Source organism: Penicillium psychrosexuale (genome assembly GCF_028828465.1).
Source record: "Penicillium psychrosexuale strain IBT 29551 chromosome Unknown utg000004l, whole genome shotgun sequence".
NCBI classification, from domain to species: Eukaryota; Fungi; Ascomycota; class Eurotiomycetes; order Eurotiales; family Aspergillaceae; genus Penicillium; species Penicillium psychrosexuale.
This window is the reverse complement of record NW_026643189.1, coordinates 4419944-4438864: the sequence shown is the minus strand read 5'-3', so window position 1 is coordinate 4438864 and position 18921 is coordinate 4419944. Positions and strand designations below refer to the sequence as shown.

The 18921-nt window shown below is 51.1% G+C and overlaps 8 protein-coding genes across 8 annotated transcripts; 3 read left to right on the top strand and 5 right to left on the bottom strand.

The window, feature by feature from the left end:
- Positions 1–260: 260 nt before the first annotated feature.
- On the bottom strand, positions 261–3720 carry N7518_007556 (ubiquitin-ubiquitin ligase UFD2; the record flags this gene model as incomplete). Its single annotated transcript, XM_057188483.1, has 6 exons — positions 261–358; positions 410–559; positions 611–2654; positions 2706–2916; positions 2970–3601; positions 3691–3720. 6 exons carry the CDS (start codon positions 3718–3720, stop codon positions 261–263), a joined length of 3165 nt encoding a protein of 1054 aa, XP_057040186.1.
- Positions 3721–4536: 816 nt separating this feature from the next.
- On the bottom strand, positions 4537–5715 carry N7518_007555 (J domain-containing protein; the record flags this gene model as incomplete). Its single annotated transcript, XM_057188482.1, has 3 exons — positions 4537–5078; positions 5142–5384; positions 5445–5715. 3 exons carry the CDS (start codon positions 5713–5715, stop codon positions 4537–4539), a joined length of 1056 nt encoding a protein of 351 aa, XP_057040185.1.
- Positions 5716–6244: 529 nt separating this feature from the next.
- On the top strand, positions 6245–6741 carry N7518_007554 (uncharacterized protein; the record flags this gene model as incomplete). The annotated part of the gene is made up of 2 exons (XM_057188481.1): positions 6245–6311; positions 6410–6741. The coding sequence occupies 2 exons, from the start codon at positions 6245–6247 to the stop codon at positions 6739–6741; spliced, it is 399 nt and encodes a 132-aa protein (XP_057040184.1).
- Positions 6742–6970: 229 nt separating this feature from the next.
- On the bottom strand, positions 6971–7828 carry N7518_007553 (nicotinate-nicotinamide nucleotide adenylyltransferase; the record flags this gene model as incomplete). The annotated part of the gene is made up of 1 exon (XM_057188480.1): positions 6971–7828. One exon carries the CDS (start codon positions 7826–7828, stop codon positions 6971–6973), a length of 858 nt encoding a protein of 285 aa, XP_057040183.1.
- Positions 7829–9469: 1641 nt separating this feature from the next.
- Positions 9470–10808, top strand: N7518_007552 (uncharacterized protein; the record flags this gene model as incomplete). Its single annotated transcript, XM_057188479.1, has 3 exons — positions 9470–10123; positions 10180–10473; positions 10527–10808. 3 exons carry the CDS (start codon positions 9470–9472, stop codon positions 10806–10808), a joined length of 1230 nt encoding a protein of 409 aa, XP_057040182.1.
- Positions 10809–11756: 948 nt separating this feature from the next.
- Positions 11757–13316, bottom strand: N7518_007551 (uncharacterized protein; the record flags this gene model as incomplete). Its single annotated transcript, XM_057188478.1, has 1 exon — positions 11757–13316. The coding sequence occupies one exon, from the start codon at positions 13314–13316 to the stop codon at positions 11757–11759; it is 1560 nt and encodes a 519-aa protein (XP_057040181.1).
- Positions 13317–13864: 548 nt separating this feature from the next.
- On the bottom strand, positions 13865–15872 carry N7518_007550 (TCP11 family protein; the record flags this gene model as incomplete). The annotated part of the gene is made up of 2 exons (XM_057188477.1): positions 13865–14902; positions 14961–15872. 2 exons carry the CDS (start codon positions 15870–15872, stop codon positions 13865–13867), a joined length of 1950 nt encoding a protein of 649 aa, XP_057040180.1.
- A 1381-nt stretch (positions 15873–17253) lies between these two features.
- cp9 (putative serine carboxypeptidase) lies at positions 17254–18901 on the top strand (the record flags this gene model as incomplete). The annotated part of the gene is made up of 2 exons (XM_057188476.1): positions 17254–17494; positions 17547–18901. The coding sequence occupies 2 exons, from the start codon at positions 17254–17256 to the stop codon at positions 18899–18901; spliced, it is 1596 nt and encodes a 531-aa protein (XP_057040179.1).
- Between the last annotated feature and the right edge of the window lie 20 nt (positions 18902–18921).

The window sequence follows — 18921 nt, the reverse complement described above, 5'->3', positions numbered from 1 at the left end:
AAAGGCACATACGGGACAATTCAAACAGGGTCGTGCAAACGAAAGTCCTCCTACAACTACAAAGGGTAAGACAAGGGCAAATTACCAGATTCAGCAAGTCGGCGACAAGACTAGGTTCGTTTGATTCTCTACTTGACAAAAGTCACATGTGTAAATAACCAGGGGCATGATTCCACATAGACAGAGTGTATTCTGTACCGTAAACGCTAATGCCCTAAATAAGCAAGCTTGTGAATTAAATCATAAAAAGCTCCGGCTCCTTAATTTGAAGTGTCCATCCGATCATGCACCATTTCCCTCCGTTTGCCAGCTAATTTCTCAGTTTTGAACGCCTCAATCTTGGCTTTAAGTTCGGTATCTAGAAAGGTGGTTAATACTGGAACAATACATGGGAAAGAGAATTGCTTACCAGCAACTACATCTTCAATCTTCAATGGGACACGGTTAAATGGATCGTGGGGGTCACTCAGGAGATGCGAGCGAATTGTAGCGCGGTCGATGGCGATCCGTGAGCTGGGAAGTATGACGGGATCATCCATGAGGGAATACATAAGAGGATCTAAAAGATTAGCAGCTGTCGAAAAGGGATGGTCAAATAAGGGAAAAATACCGAGGAACTCTTCAGGGATCTCGCCCATGTCTTCCTCCGCTTGATCATCGGCCTCCTTGGCAGCCTGGACCTTCTTCTGCAGCTCACTCCAGTGGCGGAGCTGCTCGGGGGATTTCAGCGACCACTTTCGGATAATATCAGCCGCCTTCTCGAAATTGGCTGGCTTGTAGGATCGGCCATCACGGGCAACAGCCAGGATGAAGTTTTCCTTGCCGATCAGATTAAGATAGACGTCGACAATCTCACTCAGAAGAGCGCGGGGATTGAAGCCATATTCCTGCAGGTTGTCCACTCGGAGATTGGAGCTCTTGGGTCCCACCATTGCGTCGAGATTGTAGTCCAGCATGTCTGCCAGTCGCTGCACAATTTCAGGCATTGTGAACGAGTCAGCAAGCGCCTCAGTGAATAGCTTGAGCATTGCCACGGTTTGATTAGTCAGTTGCATGTAGCTCTTGGCGCTGCGCTGCGCTGATGACAGATTCTCCTCCCGCTGTTGGCGGGTTGCGGCATCCATTGAGTTGCCCTGTGTATTCAGCTCGGTCTGGGTGTTGTGGATAGTCTTGAAAGCACCGAAAGATTCATCGAGGACGTAAGTCACATCGTTTAGTAGAAGGTTAACGAATTGGACGAAGAAATCCAGGTTCTGATTGGCTTGAAGGGACAACTTCTCCCGATACAGAGTGTTGGGCCAGATGCACTTGATGATCTGGAAGATCTCGTAACGGATGTTAAACTTGTCGTAGAATTGGGAATGTGTTCCCGTGAACTCTGCCTCAATATAGAATTTCATGACCGCATGGAGGAGATGTTCGTTGGCAAATGGCATGCTGTTGAGCAAGTCGACTAAAACACCACTGGCGCCACCAGGGCGCTTCCAAGTGCCTCGGAACAGAATGGAGATCAGTCCGGCTTTCAGATAGGGATTCTTAATATAGGTCGAGCACTCTAGGAATGTGATGCACAGCATTACCAGCTCATCTCCCTGGGTGGCCGTAATGATCTGTGGCATGCACCACATGATAAACTTGAAGTTACTGACAACATCCTCCAAGAAGTACTCTGGTAGACATTTGAAGACTTCGGGCTGCTCCTCTGGAAGAGGAAGGGTAACTTGCTGTTTGGGGAAGTTCTTTCCAGAGACAAGTCTCAGAAGCCACACGGTAACATATCGCATGAATAGCATGGAACGAGCCTGCCACTGCTCGTCGAACAACACACCTTGGAGACTGTACTTGAGAGCGATGCCCAGTTCGAGCTTGTCTTTGTACTTCTTCAGGGCCGTATCGAAGGTGCGCAATTGCTGTGGATTGTTGAGCCAACGAACCCGCTCAAGTTCAAATTTAGTGATTGTACTCTCCATCTGTCGCACATCTTTCTCGAGTTGCTCCATCTTTGAGGTCAATGATTCACTGCCGTAGTGATGGGCGGCGACAGTCAGGAAGAATACTTCAGTGATAAAGTTTGAAGTTCCCTCAACCTTCTTAGAATAGAAAGCGTCGGAGGCATGCTGATCGGCATTGATTTTAGTCTCATCCCGCATGTCAACTCGAGAATCGCGGTGGAGATAATCTGCATCAACTCTGTCGATTTTGGTGAATGCTGCATCCATGAACGGCTCACAGAGCTGGTCGAGGCAAGTTGTAATATTGAACATGAAGCCGTCAGAGGATACTTGCGCAGGGTCAACCTGCATGGCCCGTCGTTTGTGGTTGATGTTCATAGCAGTCGCGAACCAATCTAAAACACGATCCCGAGCCTCTTTCGAGGCTCGGATCAGGTGGTTGATAACATCAAGAAGATCAGAACTGAGCATCTGCTGCGTCATTCGGAGCGATCGCTGGGCATTGGAAATGTATGCCTGGTCCCTGGTCTTGGGGCTAGAGAAATAGGACAGGGTAACATTAGCTTGAAGGGGTGAGAGGCGGAACCATGGACCCAAAAGAGTGGCTTTCTCGAATTGAGCAGGGTCCCTTGTGTTGTTGAAAATGGGCGATTCTGTGATTGCTGCCGCGATGGAACCGTGGCGAACAAGGTTTCGAAGAGCCTGAACAAACTGGTCAGACGTAGTCCAGGGAAATTGTGACGTTTGACTTACAATGGCGTATGGCTTGTAGTCATCGTTAACGTCCATAGAAGAGAGCTGCGCGCTCAACTGCTCGACGGCAGAGATAAAGGCAGGCTTCACGGAGTCGTCTTCGTCGAATCTTCTCACAGCTTCGTTGATAAACTCGAAATCGATTCCTCTATCATCCTCGGGGTCGATGAGAAGATATGAGGCTAACGATGATTGAGGAGACCATTCGCTCCTACAGTCCAGTCAGTATCCAGTGCCAGTGTAGCGGCATTCCAGAGAACGAACCCAAACATCTCTGGCATTGTAATCGCAAAGATACAATAGCTCATACACAGGCGCCGTGCCTCACACAGAACCTGATACTTCGGGTCATCATCTCCCGTCCGCCTCAATCCCTTGTACAGTTTTGTGATGCGCTTCCAGCACGGCAGCAGATAGTCAAGGGGACGCTGCTTCTCGGCCTTTGACGCAGCCTCTAGGAGGGCCTGGTCCAGAACCTCAACCTGGATGCGCAAATCCTGACCCTCATCCTGCAGTTCACTCCGAAGCCCAGGCAAGTATGTACGGCTGCCATGTATATCACGATGCCCTTCTTCCTTGAGGGTCACTCTAAACACGGCACTTAGTGTTCGGTCTTCGAAGGCCTCTATGCTTTCGATTTTCTGTGGCGGAGGGGTGCTCGGGGCTGAGGGAGCGGCGGATCGTGGTTGCTCTGATGAAGCCGCGGCCGGTGTGATCTTGATCCGCTTCCCTTCTGACTGCTGCGGGGTTGGTGGCGCGTTGAAAAGGCGACTCGGTGGCTGCACCGACAGTGGTGATTGTGACGGAGATGTGTTAGATGAGCTCTGTGTCGATTCGGAGGCACCGTCGGAGGACTGGCCTGGGTTTGAGAGCTTTGCAAGTCGCTTGTTGCGAATCTTTTTTTATCAAGATAGATGTCAGTCGTCGAGTCGAGTCACTGCGGGGGCGGTATAGCTTCATAGCTCGAGTACAACAAGTAACTAACCTTGTCTGCGTCGGAAAGTGTGTCCGACATGTTAACTGATGGTCAGACAATATTCTGCTCCAGAGAGGTTGGCAAGACCGCTAATCTGGTGGATCGAGTCGGCAGAATATCAAAATTGTCGTGACGGTGTAGGAATCATAAGGCGTGAAAGCGGAATCAGGCAGCTTTAAAGCCTCGAAGTGGGGGCAATGGAGTCTAGAATCCGCAGATGTATGTCGCTGGATGAGCACTTCTGATTCCGTGATGATCGCCGAGATTCGCTTTTGTTCTGATTCGAGATTCAGCGCTGTGATCGAATTTGACTAAGCAATCCATGGTTGGGCGTGGGATCCGGGGTACATATAAGGTACTTCAAAGTTTGCGCTAACTACGCGCATAAAGTCAGGTACCTATAAAGTCACTTTTTTTCCTTTCATACGTTCGAAGGTTTAGGTTATTGTGAACATAAGAACATCTTTCTATGAATATACTGTTCTAGATATTGAAGGATTGGATAACTTGATATCTACAGGATTTGTTTATATGTTTCAGATTTATGGCCGCAACCTCGACGAACTTTTAGTGTGACACTATATATCTTCATGCACTCACATCAGGACATGACATCAGAAACAAAAACCAAAGATTCTTAAACACCAGGGGAACGAGAAAGACAAATTTAGCAAGATCCTAAATGCATTTGAAACTCCAAGGAAATAAAATGTACAGTTAATTAACTGAAACCCAGATGCCACCTTTGTGGATGGGCTAATGATATTAGAGCACGTTCTTTTGCAAAAAGAGCCTCCAAAAGGAACAAAATGTCATAAAAAGGCGCGGCGTAAGCCTCCAAAGTCCGCAGTGCATTTAATATCTCACCTTCGTCTTCAGTTGATCCAGACGCCTGCAGCTCGGCATCTCCATCGCACGAGCCTTCTTCATTTTCTCAACGTCAGGGAAGAGCCACCCCTGCGCATCTTGCAGCCTCCTCTCCCGCTCATGAGCTTCGGCATCACATTCATTCCGCAGTGTCCTGACATATTCCACCTCCACGCGCGAGTCTAGCTCGCGGAAGTTTCGGGCACTATAGTTATCCACGTCGAGGGGGTTCACAAAGTAGTTGAGATTGAGTTTCGGGGTCACGCGGCCGAGGGTATGCGGGGAGACGGGGGTATCAAAGCGATAGGAGGGTCCGGATGGGGTTGAGGAGCCAGAGAAGAGAGAGGAGAGGAGCGGCAGGATGAATAGAATGATAAGCGGCAATAGCTGGCGCAGGAAACTGCGGCTATCGATCTGAGCTTCCTGCTCGGTGGCTGCTGCGCGAGGCCGGCGACGGGGCGCCTGGCCTCCAAATTGATGCACTCGGAACCCGGGGCCGCCTCCCATATTGAAGACAAATTGCGGACCGCCTATAGTAAAACACGATTAGTGATTAGTTCGAGTAAAACGAGTATCAAAGGAAGCTGTAGTACCGAATCCACCACCGCCCATTCCGCCAAATCCACCATTGAAGAACCGGTTGAACATCTCCTCGGCTGAGACCTCCTCGTTGAATCTTTGGTCACGGCCAAATCCACCGCCGAATCCACCGAAGGGCGACGCGCCGCTCGAAGCGCTCGGTCCGGGTTGGAACCTGCTATCGGGGTCGCCGCCGAACTTGTCGTATTTCGACTTCTTTTCCTCGTCGGAGAGAATCTGGAAAGCACGGGAGACCACTGCCACCGCGCGTAAGAATCAATATGTCAAGAGTTTAGCTAGGGGTGCTCATTGCTCACTCTTAAACGCCTCGTCTGCGCCCTCGTGCCCGTTTTTATCAGGATGCGTCAACAAACTCTGTTTCCGGTACGCCTTCTTAATCTCATTATCCGTTGACGAGCGCTCGACCAGCAAAATTTCGTAAAAAGCTGTAGGCTGGCATCTTCGAATCCGAAGCACAGCAGCTTTCTGCTCTTCTGTATACTTGCGATCCTGGTTACCTTGCTTATGGTCGCGCGACGTCGCACCTCCGCGTTTGGCGTCAGAGCCAGATGCCGAAGCCGAGGGCATAGCGACCGGAGTTTATGGGAAAAATCGGACAGATTTCGAATCAACGTTTGCTTGCTGGTGTAGGAGGGAAGAGGGGGTCGAGAGAATCTTGAGGGCGTAGGCGGATAGAGGAGAAGCAATCCCGCACGGGATACGGTCGGGTTGGCAGATTAATCAAACGTGTGATGAGATGGCCAAAGTAAAATATCGGCCTGATCAAGACGCAGCAAAATCAGAGTCACAGGAGTGGCTGATTCGGCGGGCATGAATTGGGGAAAAAGCGTGGTCTTAGGTGTCTTTGCCAAGCGGCGGAACGTCAATTAGTTACATTCGACATTGCGATAACTAACATCACTTGCCAACATTGAAACCGATAAACTTGCCAACATCCCCAAGTCCGCGATATTCAATTGTGAGTGGTCTCCAGGTCCAAGGTCAATTAAAGCACACCGGTCTTATTTATATACCTGCAGCAAACGCAATCCTTGGCCGCCAAAGCTCGCGGTCTTCCGGTTTCGTCAAATAAGTCCTCGAAGCTCAATTCCTCACCATGGCGGACGATTCAACTGTCGAAGAGACCAAGGAGACAATAGTCCAACGCTTCCGAGCCTGGGGTGGTAAGTGGTATATGCCTATGAATAGCCTGGCTTCATCGGAGCGTCGAGACAAGCAATGACGCAAGTGAGCACTCACTGATGTCGTCTCTCAACTGCAGAAAACTCATTCCCACCCACGTTACTCGCCTCCATGATCGCAGCCCAGCACATGCGCCCCTTCCAGTTCTTCCCGATGCTCTTTCCGCCTGTGCTGATCTTCTCCAGCTATGCCAACCTGCAGGGCTTCAAGACGGACACTGCCGGCATCAGCGGGGCCGTCTCGGGACTGTACCTGCTTCTCGCAGCCCGCCGTCGACAGCCATTTATGAAGAAGCTGGGTGTTCGGGGCGTTGTGCGCGGTGCGACTATGGGCTTGGCTTTGGTCAATATGATCGGTGGTGGGTTAGCGTATACTCTAGGCAGGAAGGAGGAGGAAGAGGATGCGTCATGATCGAGGTGACAACTTATAACGACGCGAAGACCGGGATGCCATATTGGTGTCGTGGTCTGTTTGTATAATACGTGTATCAAAAGTTGGCCCAGTTGTGTTTTGGCACGTGGGTGAGTTCACGACTCGGTCTCGGTGGGCATGGGTTTTATGAAATATATGCATTATCACTACAAAGTACACTTTTGGAGATAGACTGTAAGAGTCTCCAGTAGCTACCACGACTAAGTAACTACACTTTAGAATTTCTAGAATACAGATGCTCCAACAGCAGGAACTGCCGCACCTGTTCAGGAACCAACCATTCCAGGTCCTGGGGAGCCGATTGCGACGCCTCACGAGCTCTAGTTGAACTCACGGGTTGATCAGTAGGACGACGGCCCTCGACAAGCTGAATCCGGTCAGCCCATTCCCTACGCGCGCCCTCGCTATCCTTGTCACCCCTAGCAAGGGCCGCCAAGAATCCTTCCTGCTCCTCTCTCCCACCCCATCCATCGCTCGGGCGCATAGTCACACGCAGTCGGTGCTTTGAAAATAGAGGTGCTAGAGACTTCAAGTTATGTTCGGGCGGATAGTACTTGGGATCGAAGATTCGGATCAAAGTATCGTAACCAATCAGATGAACCTGTTCCATTGGAGTGGGGTAAGAATCCGATGCCTCGATAGCAGCCGCCTTGTCGATGAAATAGGGCTTTTTCGTGACGCCGATATCGATCAACGGAATATTTTCGACGGCATGTTCGAAAGCCGGTGCCGATGCGAGTTGGGGGCGGAGATCTCGAGCGAACAGCTCCATCATCGCGAGCCGATCCTCGAAGGAGGCAGGCTTGGATGGCTTGTCTGCATTATGGATTGCGAGAAGAAGGAGTAGACGACGGCGGGGTCGGGAGTTTTCTAGAAGTGCCGTGCTGACAATGCGGAGATGGGCACGGGTGGGGGGATTGAAGGACGAGTCTAAGACATAGAGGGTCTCTGGGTCTGCGGAGGGACCGGATGGGATGGTTGTTAGGACCTCGAAGACTTTGGTTGAGGTTGTGAATGCCTTCAGTCGTGAGGCATACTGGGTTCGGAGGGCTTGGAATGAGGACATGCTTGTCAGTTGCTTGTGATCATCTCTAGGAAGGTTGAGATGCGGGCCGAATGCAGGTGATCATCGCGATAAGATCAATGTTGTCACCGCCTTCCAATTCTGGAAGATTTACTCTATGTAACCAACATTGAAGATATTTCCAGCAGATGGCTCCATTATACTCCGTATATGTATTTAGGATCTTCTAGCGGGGTTCTAGGCAAATTATATTGCAACTCCGTACTTTGTACAATGTTAATATTCCTAGTCTGGGGAGTTGGAGGGTACAGGGTACGGAGTAAATTGTAATTAGTTCCCAGTGGGATGTTTCATGTTGGAAAGCTTCTCCGTGTCGACCAGCAAACAGGCTACAACATACACGGGAAACGGGAAACGGAAGCGAAACATTCTGAAAAGATAACCCAGGTTTTTCAAAGGACCGTGCCTAATCCAGGCTAGACCTCTTTTAATCAATTCATCCGATACACTTCTTGGCGGATTCGAGAGATATGCCCCACCGCCTCCCACAGAGACGGAATTAAAGTGCATTGTATACTCCATACATCTTCACTTTTATATGGAAAGAATAGCATTTATACTGCCCCGTGGAGTCCAGAATGCCATCTTTATCTCCAACAGCAATTTATATCCCGAGAATGGCGGAAGCGGGGACCCTGGGGACACGGGTGGGAGACTGCTTTATGTGAAACCTTGCCGTGCTTGTATTGTATATCGCGTATTATTACAGACAGTAGAACATTGAAACTTGAACTTCCCGAAAGTGCCGCGGTCGTAATTTTTTTTTTTGAATGAAGATCGTCTGGATTCTCGGGCTTTGTTTCCTCATTGGAATACATAGTTATATACAACATACTTATAGGCCTATAGACGTGGCCGGGTATTGTCAGACTTTTCTGCCCCTGGCGACGTTCATATATGAAGAGTCCGTGCCCTAAGAAACCGTTTAGCGACAGGAGTACAAAAGTACGGAGTACACAAACGAGTACACAAACTCGATGGCCTAATACCCCCTTTTAAGCACTCCATCTAAATAATAGGGGCGGATACAAACAGCATGTCAGTGACGCCACCGACGCCACATCACCTTAATCCAGAAAGCCCAGTCGCTAAGAGGCTCATAGGGTTTGCCAATATCACATAGTGTGTTGTATATCTTACGGTGAGATTAAAGGTCACAGTCCAAGTGCCCACGGGCTGCTTGGGATCAATGCCAATGGTCCAATGAGAGCCCGGTTCCTGGGACGGTGGACACGCCATCCATGGATAGAGCGCAGATCCACCGGTATTACCACGGTTGGAGGTGACCAATAGGGAATTAATTTAAAATTGATAGTGTAGAGTGTAATTTTAAAGCGAAATTGGAGGAAATGAGTTAATTACCTTGGTCTCCATCTCCTCTGCTCTCTTTCCTTCTTCAAGCTGGCATCTCTTGACTACTTCTTCTTCTTTTCTTCTCTGTGAGAAGCCATACGTTCCTTCCTTGCGAATTGATTTCGCATCTTGCTCTGTCGCTCTTTCTTCAGACACACACTCACTTACACACACACTCGCTAACTTTGCTTTGCATTCTTGCTTTTGACATCTCTCGTCTTACCCCTCCACTTTTTCATTGACATCCACCGTCGTACCAATAACTTCATCATGGTTGTCTTGAACAAGTTCTCCGTTGCCCTTGTGGCTGCTCTGGCTGCCGTGGGTCAGGCCACTCACGAGGGTCTCCATGCTCGTCGCATCGTGGCTCGCTCGCTTGCCCCTGTCTCCGAGGCCTCTACGGCTTCTACCTCGACCGTCCTCGTTGTGCCTACTCCTGTCGAGCCAGTTCCTGAGGCTACTTCGACTGCCGCGTCTGCTCCCGCTGAGGAGACCTCCGCCGTGGAGTCCTCCTCTGCCGTGGCGTCTTCTGCCCCTAGCTCCATTCCTTCTGTTGCTTCGTCTGTCGTTGCCCCGTCTGTCGTGGCTCCGTCTGTCGTTGCCCCGTCGGTCGTTGCTCCGTCGGTCGTTGCTCCGTCGGTCGTTGCCTCCTCTTCGGTCGTTTCGGCCCCTGAGGTGAGCTCCGTGAGCTCTGTGCCCGTTTTCTCCAGCAAGCCTGTGGTCACCCGCACTCCCATCAGCTCTCGCCCTGGTCGTCCCACCAAGTCTTCCGATGCCCTGTCCAGCACCGTGTCTGCTCCTGCTGGCACTTCCGCCCCTGGTGAGGCTGTCACTGTGACTTACACCGTGACCTCTGGCGCCTCGACTAGCGTCATCACCACCACCATCTACAAGACCGCCACTGACCAGTACACCATCACTGCCGTATGTGTTAGATCTGATATCTTATGCTTGGTACTTGTGAACTAACTTTGATATAGACCGAGTCTGGCGCTGATGCCGCTGCCACTAACTCTGCTGATGCCTCCGCCACCAACTCCGCTGGTGCCTCGGTCACTAACCCCGCTGAGGACACCACCTCCACTCGGACCTCCACTATCAACAGCACCAAGACCAAGACTGTCACTCTCATCGAGATCCCCGCTTCCACCAGTGCTGCCAGCAGTGGCTCTGATTCCAGCAGCGGCTCTGGTTCCGGCAGTGGTTCCGGCAGTGGCTCCGGTGCTTGCTCCGCCGTTACCGTTACCGCTACTGTCACTGAAACCGTGACTGCTGTATGTGCTGCTCATTCCCCTATCTTACACGTCAAATATTAACATTATTCTAGGGCGCTGTCGAGACCCAGTCCGCCGGCAATGGCAACGGTGAGGGCGCACAGAGCACCTCGACTGAGGCCGCTGCTTCCACCGAGACCGCCTCGGTTTCCACCACCCGCACTTACACTGCATCCACCCGCGTTCCCATCACCCGCACTCCTACTCCTTCCAGCGGCTTCGCTACCCGTACTCCTACTGCCAGCGCAACCGTCAAGCCTACTACTTATCCCTCGGCCACCAGCACCCCCACTGGCGAGACTTTCTTGTCCAACCTGCGCCGCTACTTCTTCTAAACAACACTGCTGATGTGAGGGGGGTTTCCACCTCCACATGGCAGCGAGTTGCGAGCCTATCGATGGTCTGAGAGAAAGTTCCGATTCCCTTCTACTCGCGCAGAGGCGTGCTGGTACTGTACCTATTTTTTGCCAAGTTCCGGTACAAACGGATTCAATTTCACTTCTTATTTACGCTCCATTTTTTGCCATGTTTCTTCTTTTTGACTTCTATTCTTGCAATGGTCTTGTCATGCTGGATTTTGCATTGGCCCAAGTTTTCCCTGCTTGTTACGTTTTGCAGGCATCTTCAATTCGGACTGCGGTGCCAATCTTCCAACCTCATGACATTTCCTTGCGTTACATTTTTACTCTCCAATGTGAAATTGACCCATTCATATGACCGGTTTCCATTGGACTCGGAACATTTTCTCACGTATCGTTATGATGGGTGGTGACACGTCTGTTTTATGGACTGGATCTTGCCTCTTTTCTCTTGTGTTAATGGAAAATTCATCTTCTTCAATCTTTCCACATTTCATTTGCGAATGATCTCATAGTTCTGTTTTTAGTCTTCATGTTTTTCTTTCCACGTGGAAGGCCGATATCGGTATCCTTAGGACAGTACCTGAATTGACAAGGCTTTGCCTGTTTACGAAATGATCACTACTCCCTTTAATAATTTGGCGATCAGTAGAAATAGAGTGAGGCTGTTCATCCTGGAGAGTTAGTAAGGCTGGCCTGTGGATCAATGTCGATCTTCTTGCGCTGGCAGGAACAACACATAGTTGACGTCGACATACAGTCTACGGAGTAGGATCGTGTCATTCGTCCATTTTAGAGTATTAATGTACGTCAAGTAGGATAATATACAAAATTCGAACACCAACTTCATCCCTAGAGGAGCTCAAGGCATCGCCCGTCGTCACCACCCAGCTTGGCTCCGCTCAGAATGGACACTGACATGTTTCATGGTATCGAATCCAACACCTTAACCCCTTCCCTGGCAAGCCTCTCCCGCATAATTTGCCATTCAACCCACGTCACACCCTGCAACAAACAATCCGCCAGATCATCGAGTTTCCCCAGATCAACAGCCGCCACCTCGTCCCCCGTATCAGACAAAGGGGATCCAGGCAATGGAGAAAGAGATCCACTCTTCAAAGCCCGAGACCCCTTCCCTTTCCCCTTCTTCGACGCCTGCGTCTGGCCCTGCCATTTCCGCAGATACGCACCCGCAACAGCATGCAGAGCAGGACACTCCGATTTATCCGCGAGCACGATCTTATTATCAGTAGCAGTACCCAGCTCCAGTTCCTTAAGACCGCCGTCCGAGTCTGGAGAAGAATTAGTATTCTGCATCGCAGCAGAAAGCCACCGTCCAACAAGATCGATCTTAGCCTTCTTCACTTCCCGCGCATTGGGTTTCTTTTCCTTCATCTTTTCCCCGACTTCTGATTTCTCCCCTGCGTCTCCTTTTCCCAGAACTGACGAACCTTCAAGCCAATACCTGACTACCCGCCTCGGCTCAACACCCCGAATAACCAAATCAGCGATATCCCCGCCCCTCTCCTGTCGCAGCGTATGGAGAACAGTATATAACATACCTTCCAGCACGCCAACGCGCAGCGTCCATTCAAGCACCGCACTCCCGCCGCCCGAGCGGAAGCGCTGGCGCTCAATGAGCACGTGAGTGGGGCGGTATGCAGCGATAAGTGACGAGATGAGGGTGTACGCATATGCAGCGTAGACGTCCGGGGCGAAGGCGTCCTTTTCCTTTTCTTTTTCCTTCTTTTTCGTAATTGATTTGGCGATCTTGCCGGGTAGGGTCTTTTCCGTAGCGTCAGCGTCAGCGTCACCCAATCCCGGTGTTGGTGTTGGTGTTGGTTGGATCACACCGGTCTTAGCCCCCGGTACGAGGTTCAGAGTTGATATCTCAGAAATTGCGAGTCGGTGCCAGGCTGTCAGCTCCGGGGGTTGGAGGTGGGTTGTTGCTGCGTCACCTGGAGCTGGACCTGGGACCCCGGAGCCTCCGGAGCGGGGCACGCGCAGATGCGCGAATGCGAGGTTCTGGATCCCCATGTCGATGCTGAGGATGCTCCATGGCTGGGATTGAGCGGGATTTGATTTCGACGAGTCGGCTGACTTGGTGCTGGGATTTGTCTTGCTTAGGGGCGTTTTTGGGGGATCTAGCCGTCGATCGACCTGTCGATCTTGGTTTAGGCTGGTGTTGGTGTCGGTGCTGGCAGCACTGGGACTGGGACTGGGACTGGGCCTTGGAATCCTAGTGATACCCTCTGCAACGCCATCCACGGCAGCCGGCAGCTGCACCTGCACCTGTGACTGCGCCTGCGCCTGTGACTGTGACTGTGAATGCAACGTCAACTCCGCTGCAATGCGCTCAATGAGAACACCCTTCGTACCGGACGATTGGATGCCCGTTGAGCGCGCGATACGCTGCAATTGTGCTGATTTCAAGCATGCGAGCCAAGGGTACGTTGGGGAGTACAGCGCTGCAGAGAGACGCATTTGGGGGCTTGTTTGTACTTGTTGCTTGCTAAGGGTGGCATTTGGTGGGGCGGGGTCTGGGCTCCTGGTACGAGGTGAATCTCAAATTCCTGTAACGGCAGTTTTAGGCTGGATGCATGGACATTTTTGGGAAATGGATTCTTTGAGGTGGATGGGTGCTGATCGGTGCACGGACCGTCGACGCTCACGGCTACCGTGGCACTGGGTCGGATTGAGTTTGATTTTCGTTATTTCCAAGGTTCTTTTGAAGTTTAGTTGCGATAGAGTAGACTGTCATTTCTTAGGTAGACCTCTACTATGTTGTAGTAGCTGATAATAACAAGTAGAATTATATGCGCCTTCTATTTCCCAGACGAAATATAACACCGAGATACCCTTGTGTCAGTAGAACACCTGGTGTGAATAATAAAACTCCCCCATAAGAAGCAGTAAATGCGCGCTGAAAAGCCAAGTCAAACAAAACACTTGCGAAGACAGCAAGGCAATAAACAACCGACACCAAAAATCCTCCAAAACAAAAGTAAAGAACAAAACCAAGCAAGAACAAATTATACGAATGCTGGCTGCTCAAGCTCGGTCATTGCAATCTCATCTCGGAGATACAACAACGGAGCCCAAACACGCCAGTGCAGCACACCCAAATGAGCAAGACGTACCCCAATACGCTCGACATCCGACTGCTGCGGCGTCAAAGCCAGCGAAGAAGTATTGTTCACTGACCCAGACGCAGCCACAGTCCCAGTCTGAGGCACAGTAGTACCCAGAGCGGCAGACACTGGAGCCCGCTGCGACTCACAGATCGCCAACGGCGAAAGCGGCAAGTATCGACGAGCCGCTGCTATCGTGCTAGCAAGGATCTTGCCACGCATGCTATTTTGGAAGAAAACGAAGAGCTCGGACTCATTCGAGAGATGCCACTCGAGCGCTTCCTCGATAGGAACGATGACCTCGTCCGTGACGACGGGGTCGAGCTGCAGCGCGGCACAGGCAAAGCGGGCAATCTCCAGAGCGATACAGCGCATATTTTGCGTCCAGCGCTTTCCGCCGCGGTGGTCGGGATCGTCCTCGTTGTTATCTGGGTTGCTTGCGATGCGGTTTTCCAGGTCCATACCGTTTTCCATTAGGGACCAGATGCGCGACCGGAAGGTGGAGTAGGTTTCTTCTGGGGTGGAGAGGTAACGCTTGTGCTTGTTGATGTAGGACTCGAAGATGTACCAGGCGATGTCGAGGTTGATTAGATTTTGGACGGTTGAGCGGAGCTGCCAGAGGCGCTCGGAGTCGAAGAGGAAGGTTTCGGGGAAGTCGGCGGGAGGGGCGAATTGGAGCAGTTGGGCGGAGATTCCGCGGAACAGAGCTTCGAGGGGTTTGAGATTGCTTTCCGTTTCTGGAGTTGGGGTTGTATTTTGGGCCTCCGCATCTGCATCGTCTTGACGGGCTTGGTCACGCACGGATATGTACCAGTGCCGGGCGGATTCAACCTGGAAGCCGCCGCGATTCATTTTGCCTTGGAAGTATTCTTGGAGGAAGGGGACTGTGTCTTCGATGAGGAGAACGCGGAATGCTCGGATTTGATGATTGGCGACGTCCTATCAAGTCACGAATTAGTTAACGTCGCAAGAACGGAGGGATTTGAATGTGACATACCAACTTCATCGCCTCTAGAATAGAGAACAATGTTCGCAGACCGTTAACAATCTCATGGGGATCCTGAGACTCTGAACCCTTTTGAATTTGATCGACCATAGAATCTGCCCACTCGTCTCGCATCGGAGCACAATGTGTTTTTAGTAGTTTCGCCAGCCACCGAGCTAGCGTAAGCATGTCGAGAACGCCTTTGCGTATTTGCTGCATCAGCAATGGAACCTCCAGGTTTTGCATGATAGTTGGGTGATCCCGTTCCGGAACAAGGGTCTTGATGACATCCTGCAATGTCTCAAACAGGGCGGGTAAACGAGGATCGAAGGCGTGTCGGGTACCATCACTTGATTCGATTTTCTCGGTGGCACCGGCAGTCGCGGCGTGGTAAGAGTAAATAGTAATCTCCGCGGCCAAGGCGTCCCAATAATCCGCAGCTTCTTTCCGCTTGCGTTGGCCCTTCTCCCCGTCTAGGTCAGGCTTGAAGTGCAGGTCGCGGTCGAAGTTGGCGTCCATGCGGAGGTTAATGTTGCTCATGATACAGGGCAGATCAAGCTCGCTGAGCGTTTTCTTCGTGACCGGCGGATATCTCCGAGCCTTGCGCAATAGGCGCTGTTCGCGGGGATCTAGTCCCAAATCTTGGGGTATACTGATAGCCTCCGGTGACGGGGAAGGCTCTCGGGGCCGAGAGACAGCGGCTGGTACCGGTGAAGCAGATTGTTGAGCCGCATGAGGATAAGCGAAGGGCTGTTGACGACGACGGAGAGGATGGATGGAGGGTCGGTCGTCATGATTGTGAGAATCTCGCCCCTCGTTCTTGTGATACTCTTTAGAACGACCATTTCCCGCACCATACGCCTCTAGAGGGCCTTCTGCGCCCTCCTCCTGGGTCCGGGCTTCTTTTGTGCCTTGTAGATCCATAGTTAAGCACGATATATCTGAACCTCCCTACTCAGACAGTCAGATAAAAGGAAGATTTCAGGGTGGCAATGGCGAGACCACGCCATGCACCTAACCACAGAACAAGGCGAGTACGCCCCTATGGAACTCCTACAACTCACAAATTTAATAGGCCCCTTTTTGCCTCAGGCAGGCAGCCAATCCGCATTCACCGAAAAAGTGATGCAAGTGAGCTGTCAATTCCTGTGGAGCCAAGGATTGCTTGGATCTGCGTCGATCGCCTCGTGGTTCCGATCAGGGGGGAGAAGGTCAAAAAGGGGTGGAGATTAGAACGTTTGAAACAACAAAAGGGTAAGGAGTATAAGAATCCGAATAAAAGAGAATATAATCTTCCAAAACAAAGAGTTGTAGAGTATGAAACGGGGCTCCGGTAGCAGCAAACCTGGGTGGGGACTCCAGTGTATACTCTAGGGCAGACAAATCCAAATTGTCTCGAGAGAGCACAAGGATGCAGGACAAATGGACAAATCAAAGGAAAAAAGTAAATAAAGCAAAGGAGTTGGCAAAGCGACCGGGATGAACTGATATAGCGAGTGTATCCCAGATCGACAACCGGATTCGGGTGGACGCAAGCAGACATTCCCTTCTGCTGCTACCCGCGAGCAGACTCTCGACTACCTGGGAGATCTCAACTGTCACATCTTTCCATTTCCGATTTGAACTTGCATCTGCATTTGATGTTGCTTTTGGGAAAAAAAGGGGGTACTCGCCTCACTTTGAACTTTGAAACCAGTGCTGGCCACGTGAGGGTGAATCTCCTTTTCTCGGGGAACCACTGGATGCAGTCGAGTTGCGCATTACCAGGTACATAGCACCCTCCAGCTTGGCAGAGAAGTACTCAGAGAAGGGTTCACAGATCATCGAGGAGAGATGAAGCAGGGCCTCTGGTTGGGATCGGAATGTTTTTGGACGTGAGTGCCTTGGTGCCTTATAGACTTGATGCCTGATAAACAAGGCCCTATATCCCTTGAGACAGCCCTATTCTACTTCTACCTCACCACTTAACTTCCACCAATTAAGCTTCGCGTTTAGCTCAGATCTAAACAAAATTACTGTGATTCAGGAGGCATCCAATGTTTGTAGACGGATATGAGCTCCGTCAAGCACCCAAGTCCACTGGTCATGTCTTTGGCCTCAATAACCCCGCTGGCTTATTGACACCCAAATCTGGCTCAACAACGGCCTGCTCAATAGCTCAATAAGAACCATGTCTGACAAGAAATTAATAAAAAGGAAACATGATCTCCACGTGGAATCTTGTCTGCATGAGCATCCCAGATCTTTACTTGGCAGTATCATCTCGATTATCTTCAAGGCGCGCGAAGCACCGCCAATTCCAATCATGAATATTTCCGCACTACTCTACTTCTTTCAGATCCTATGGGCAGCTCCTGGGTTTGTCCGTTCGCGAGGAATCGGTTCATACAATACTTCACGATTTGAAGTACATACCTTACCGGGCGTTTCGGACCTACCATCCAGCTGGGCTGGTCGCCTTCCGGTTCCGGGGACAGAGGATGGAAATGAGATCTTTTTCTGGCTATTTCAATCAGAGCAGCCGGCATATGATGACAATCTGATCAGTAAGTCTGATTGGAGGGACATTCAAAGGCGATGGTTAACAGGGCTGTATAGTTTGGTTCAATGGCGGCCCTGGCTGCTCATCCTTGATAGGTCTGACGACCGGCAATGGACCCATTTCCTTCGATGGCAATTCAACTCGATTTATTCGCAATCCACACTCATGGACAAAGCTAGGCAATGTGCTTTACGTTGATCAACCCGTCGGCACTGGCTACTCCACGGCCAGCTTCCCATACCCGGTTAAGGACAATGTTCGGGTAACGACAGACTTTACGCAGTGGTTGCGTGGCTTCTTCGAATATTTCCCGCAACTGCAGTCAAAGCAGATTCATCTGATGGGGGAGTCATATGCGGGCATCTACATACCCTATTTCGCATCGGAGCTTCTCGACGGAAACAATTCCCTGCCTCTCAATGTGCGTTCTATGTCTCTGGGTGATGGATCCTGGGGGAATGGAGCAGCCATGGCGGACGTTGCAATGGGTAAATATCTCAGGTCACAGTTGGGCTTCCTCCAGATCCCTGAAGATGTTCTATCTGTCTTCGACGAAGCCGATAAAACCTGCGGCTTCAACGACGTGCTAGCAAAATCCGCCGTATACCCTCCCCTGAGTAAAATACATATCCCCGGAAACCCAGAATACTTCAACCTCCGACGTCGAGACTTGACAAATGCCGTCAACGCGACATGCGACATCTCACCCAAAACCTGCGAAGAAGTCCACACATCAATCTTCAACTCAGCCTGCTACGGGCCCTGCGCCGTCTTCTCTACAGCAAGTGACTACCTGACAGCCGTATCCACCAACCGGAAAATCCGCGGCTGCTTCGACATCTACGATATTTCCCACGACTGCAGCGCCGTTTCGGAGCTCCCACTAATGGCAGAGTACTTCGGCCGCGCAGATGTCCAGGCCGCACTCCACGTCGATAATAGCGGACTCTACAGCGCCTGCAACTCCACAATTCTGGGCAGGCTACTATCAGTGCCCTCCCCCGTGCCGCCGGAGTACTTCATCCTCCCATCTCTGATTACTGACCACAATATCTCGCTCCATATCTACTCGGGCGAGTGGGACATGATGATAAATCACTTTGGCGCGGAACTCTCGCTACAGAATATGACGTGGGGAGGTGCGCAGGGCTTCGCGCAGAAGCCGGTGAAGCCTTTCTTTGCGGATAATGCCGCGCCGTCGGCGACCAAGCAGCTCCTGCTCCAGCATACACCGGTGGCTACTACGTTATCGACTACAACCCCGACTGCTGCTGCTGCGGGTACATGGGCTATGGAGCGTGGTGTTTCGTATCACTTATTCCGTGGCGCTGGTCATAGTGTCTTTGTGAATAAGCCGCGCGAGATGTTTTCCTTTGTGAGGGATGTGGTTGTTGCTCCGAGGGCTGGCTGATTATAGGGACCTCGGGGGTT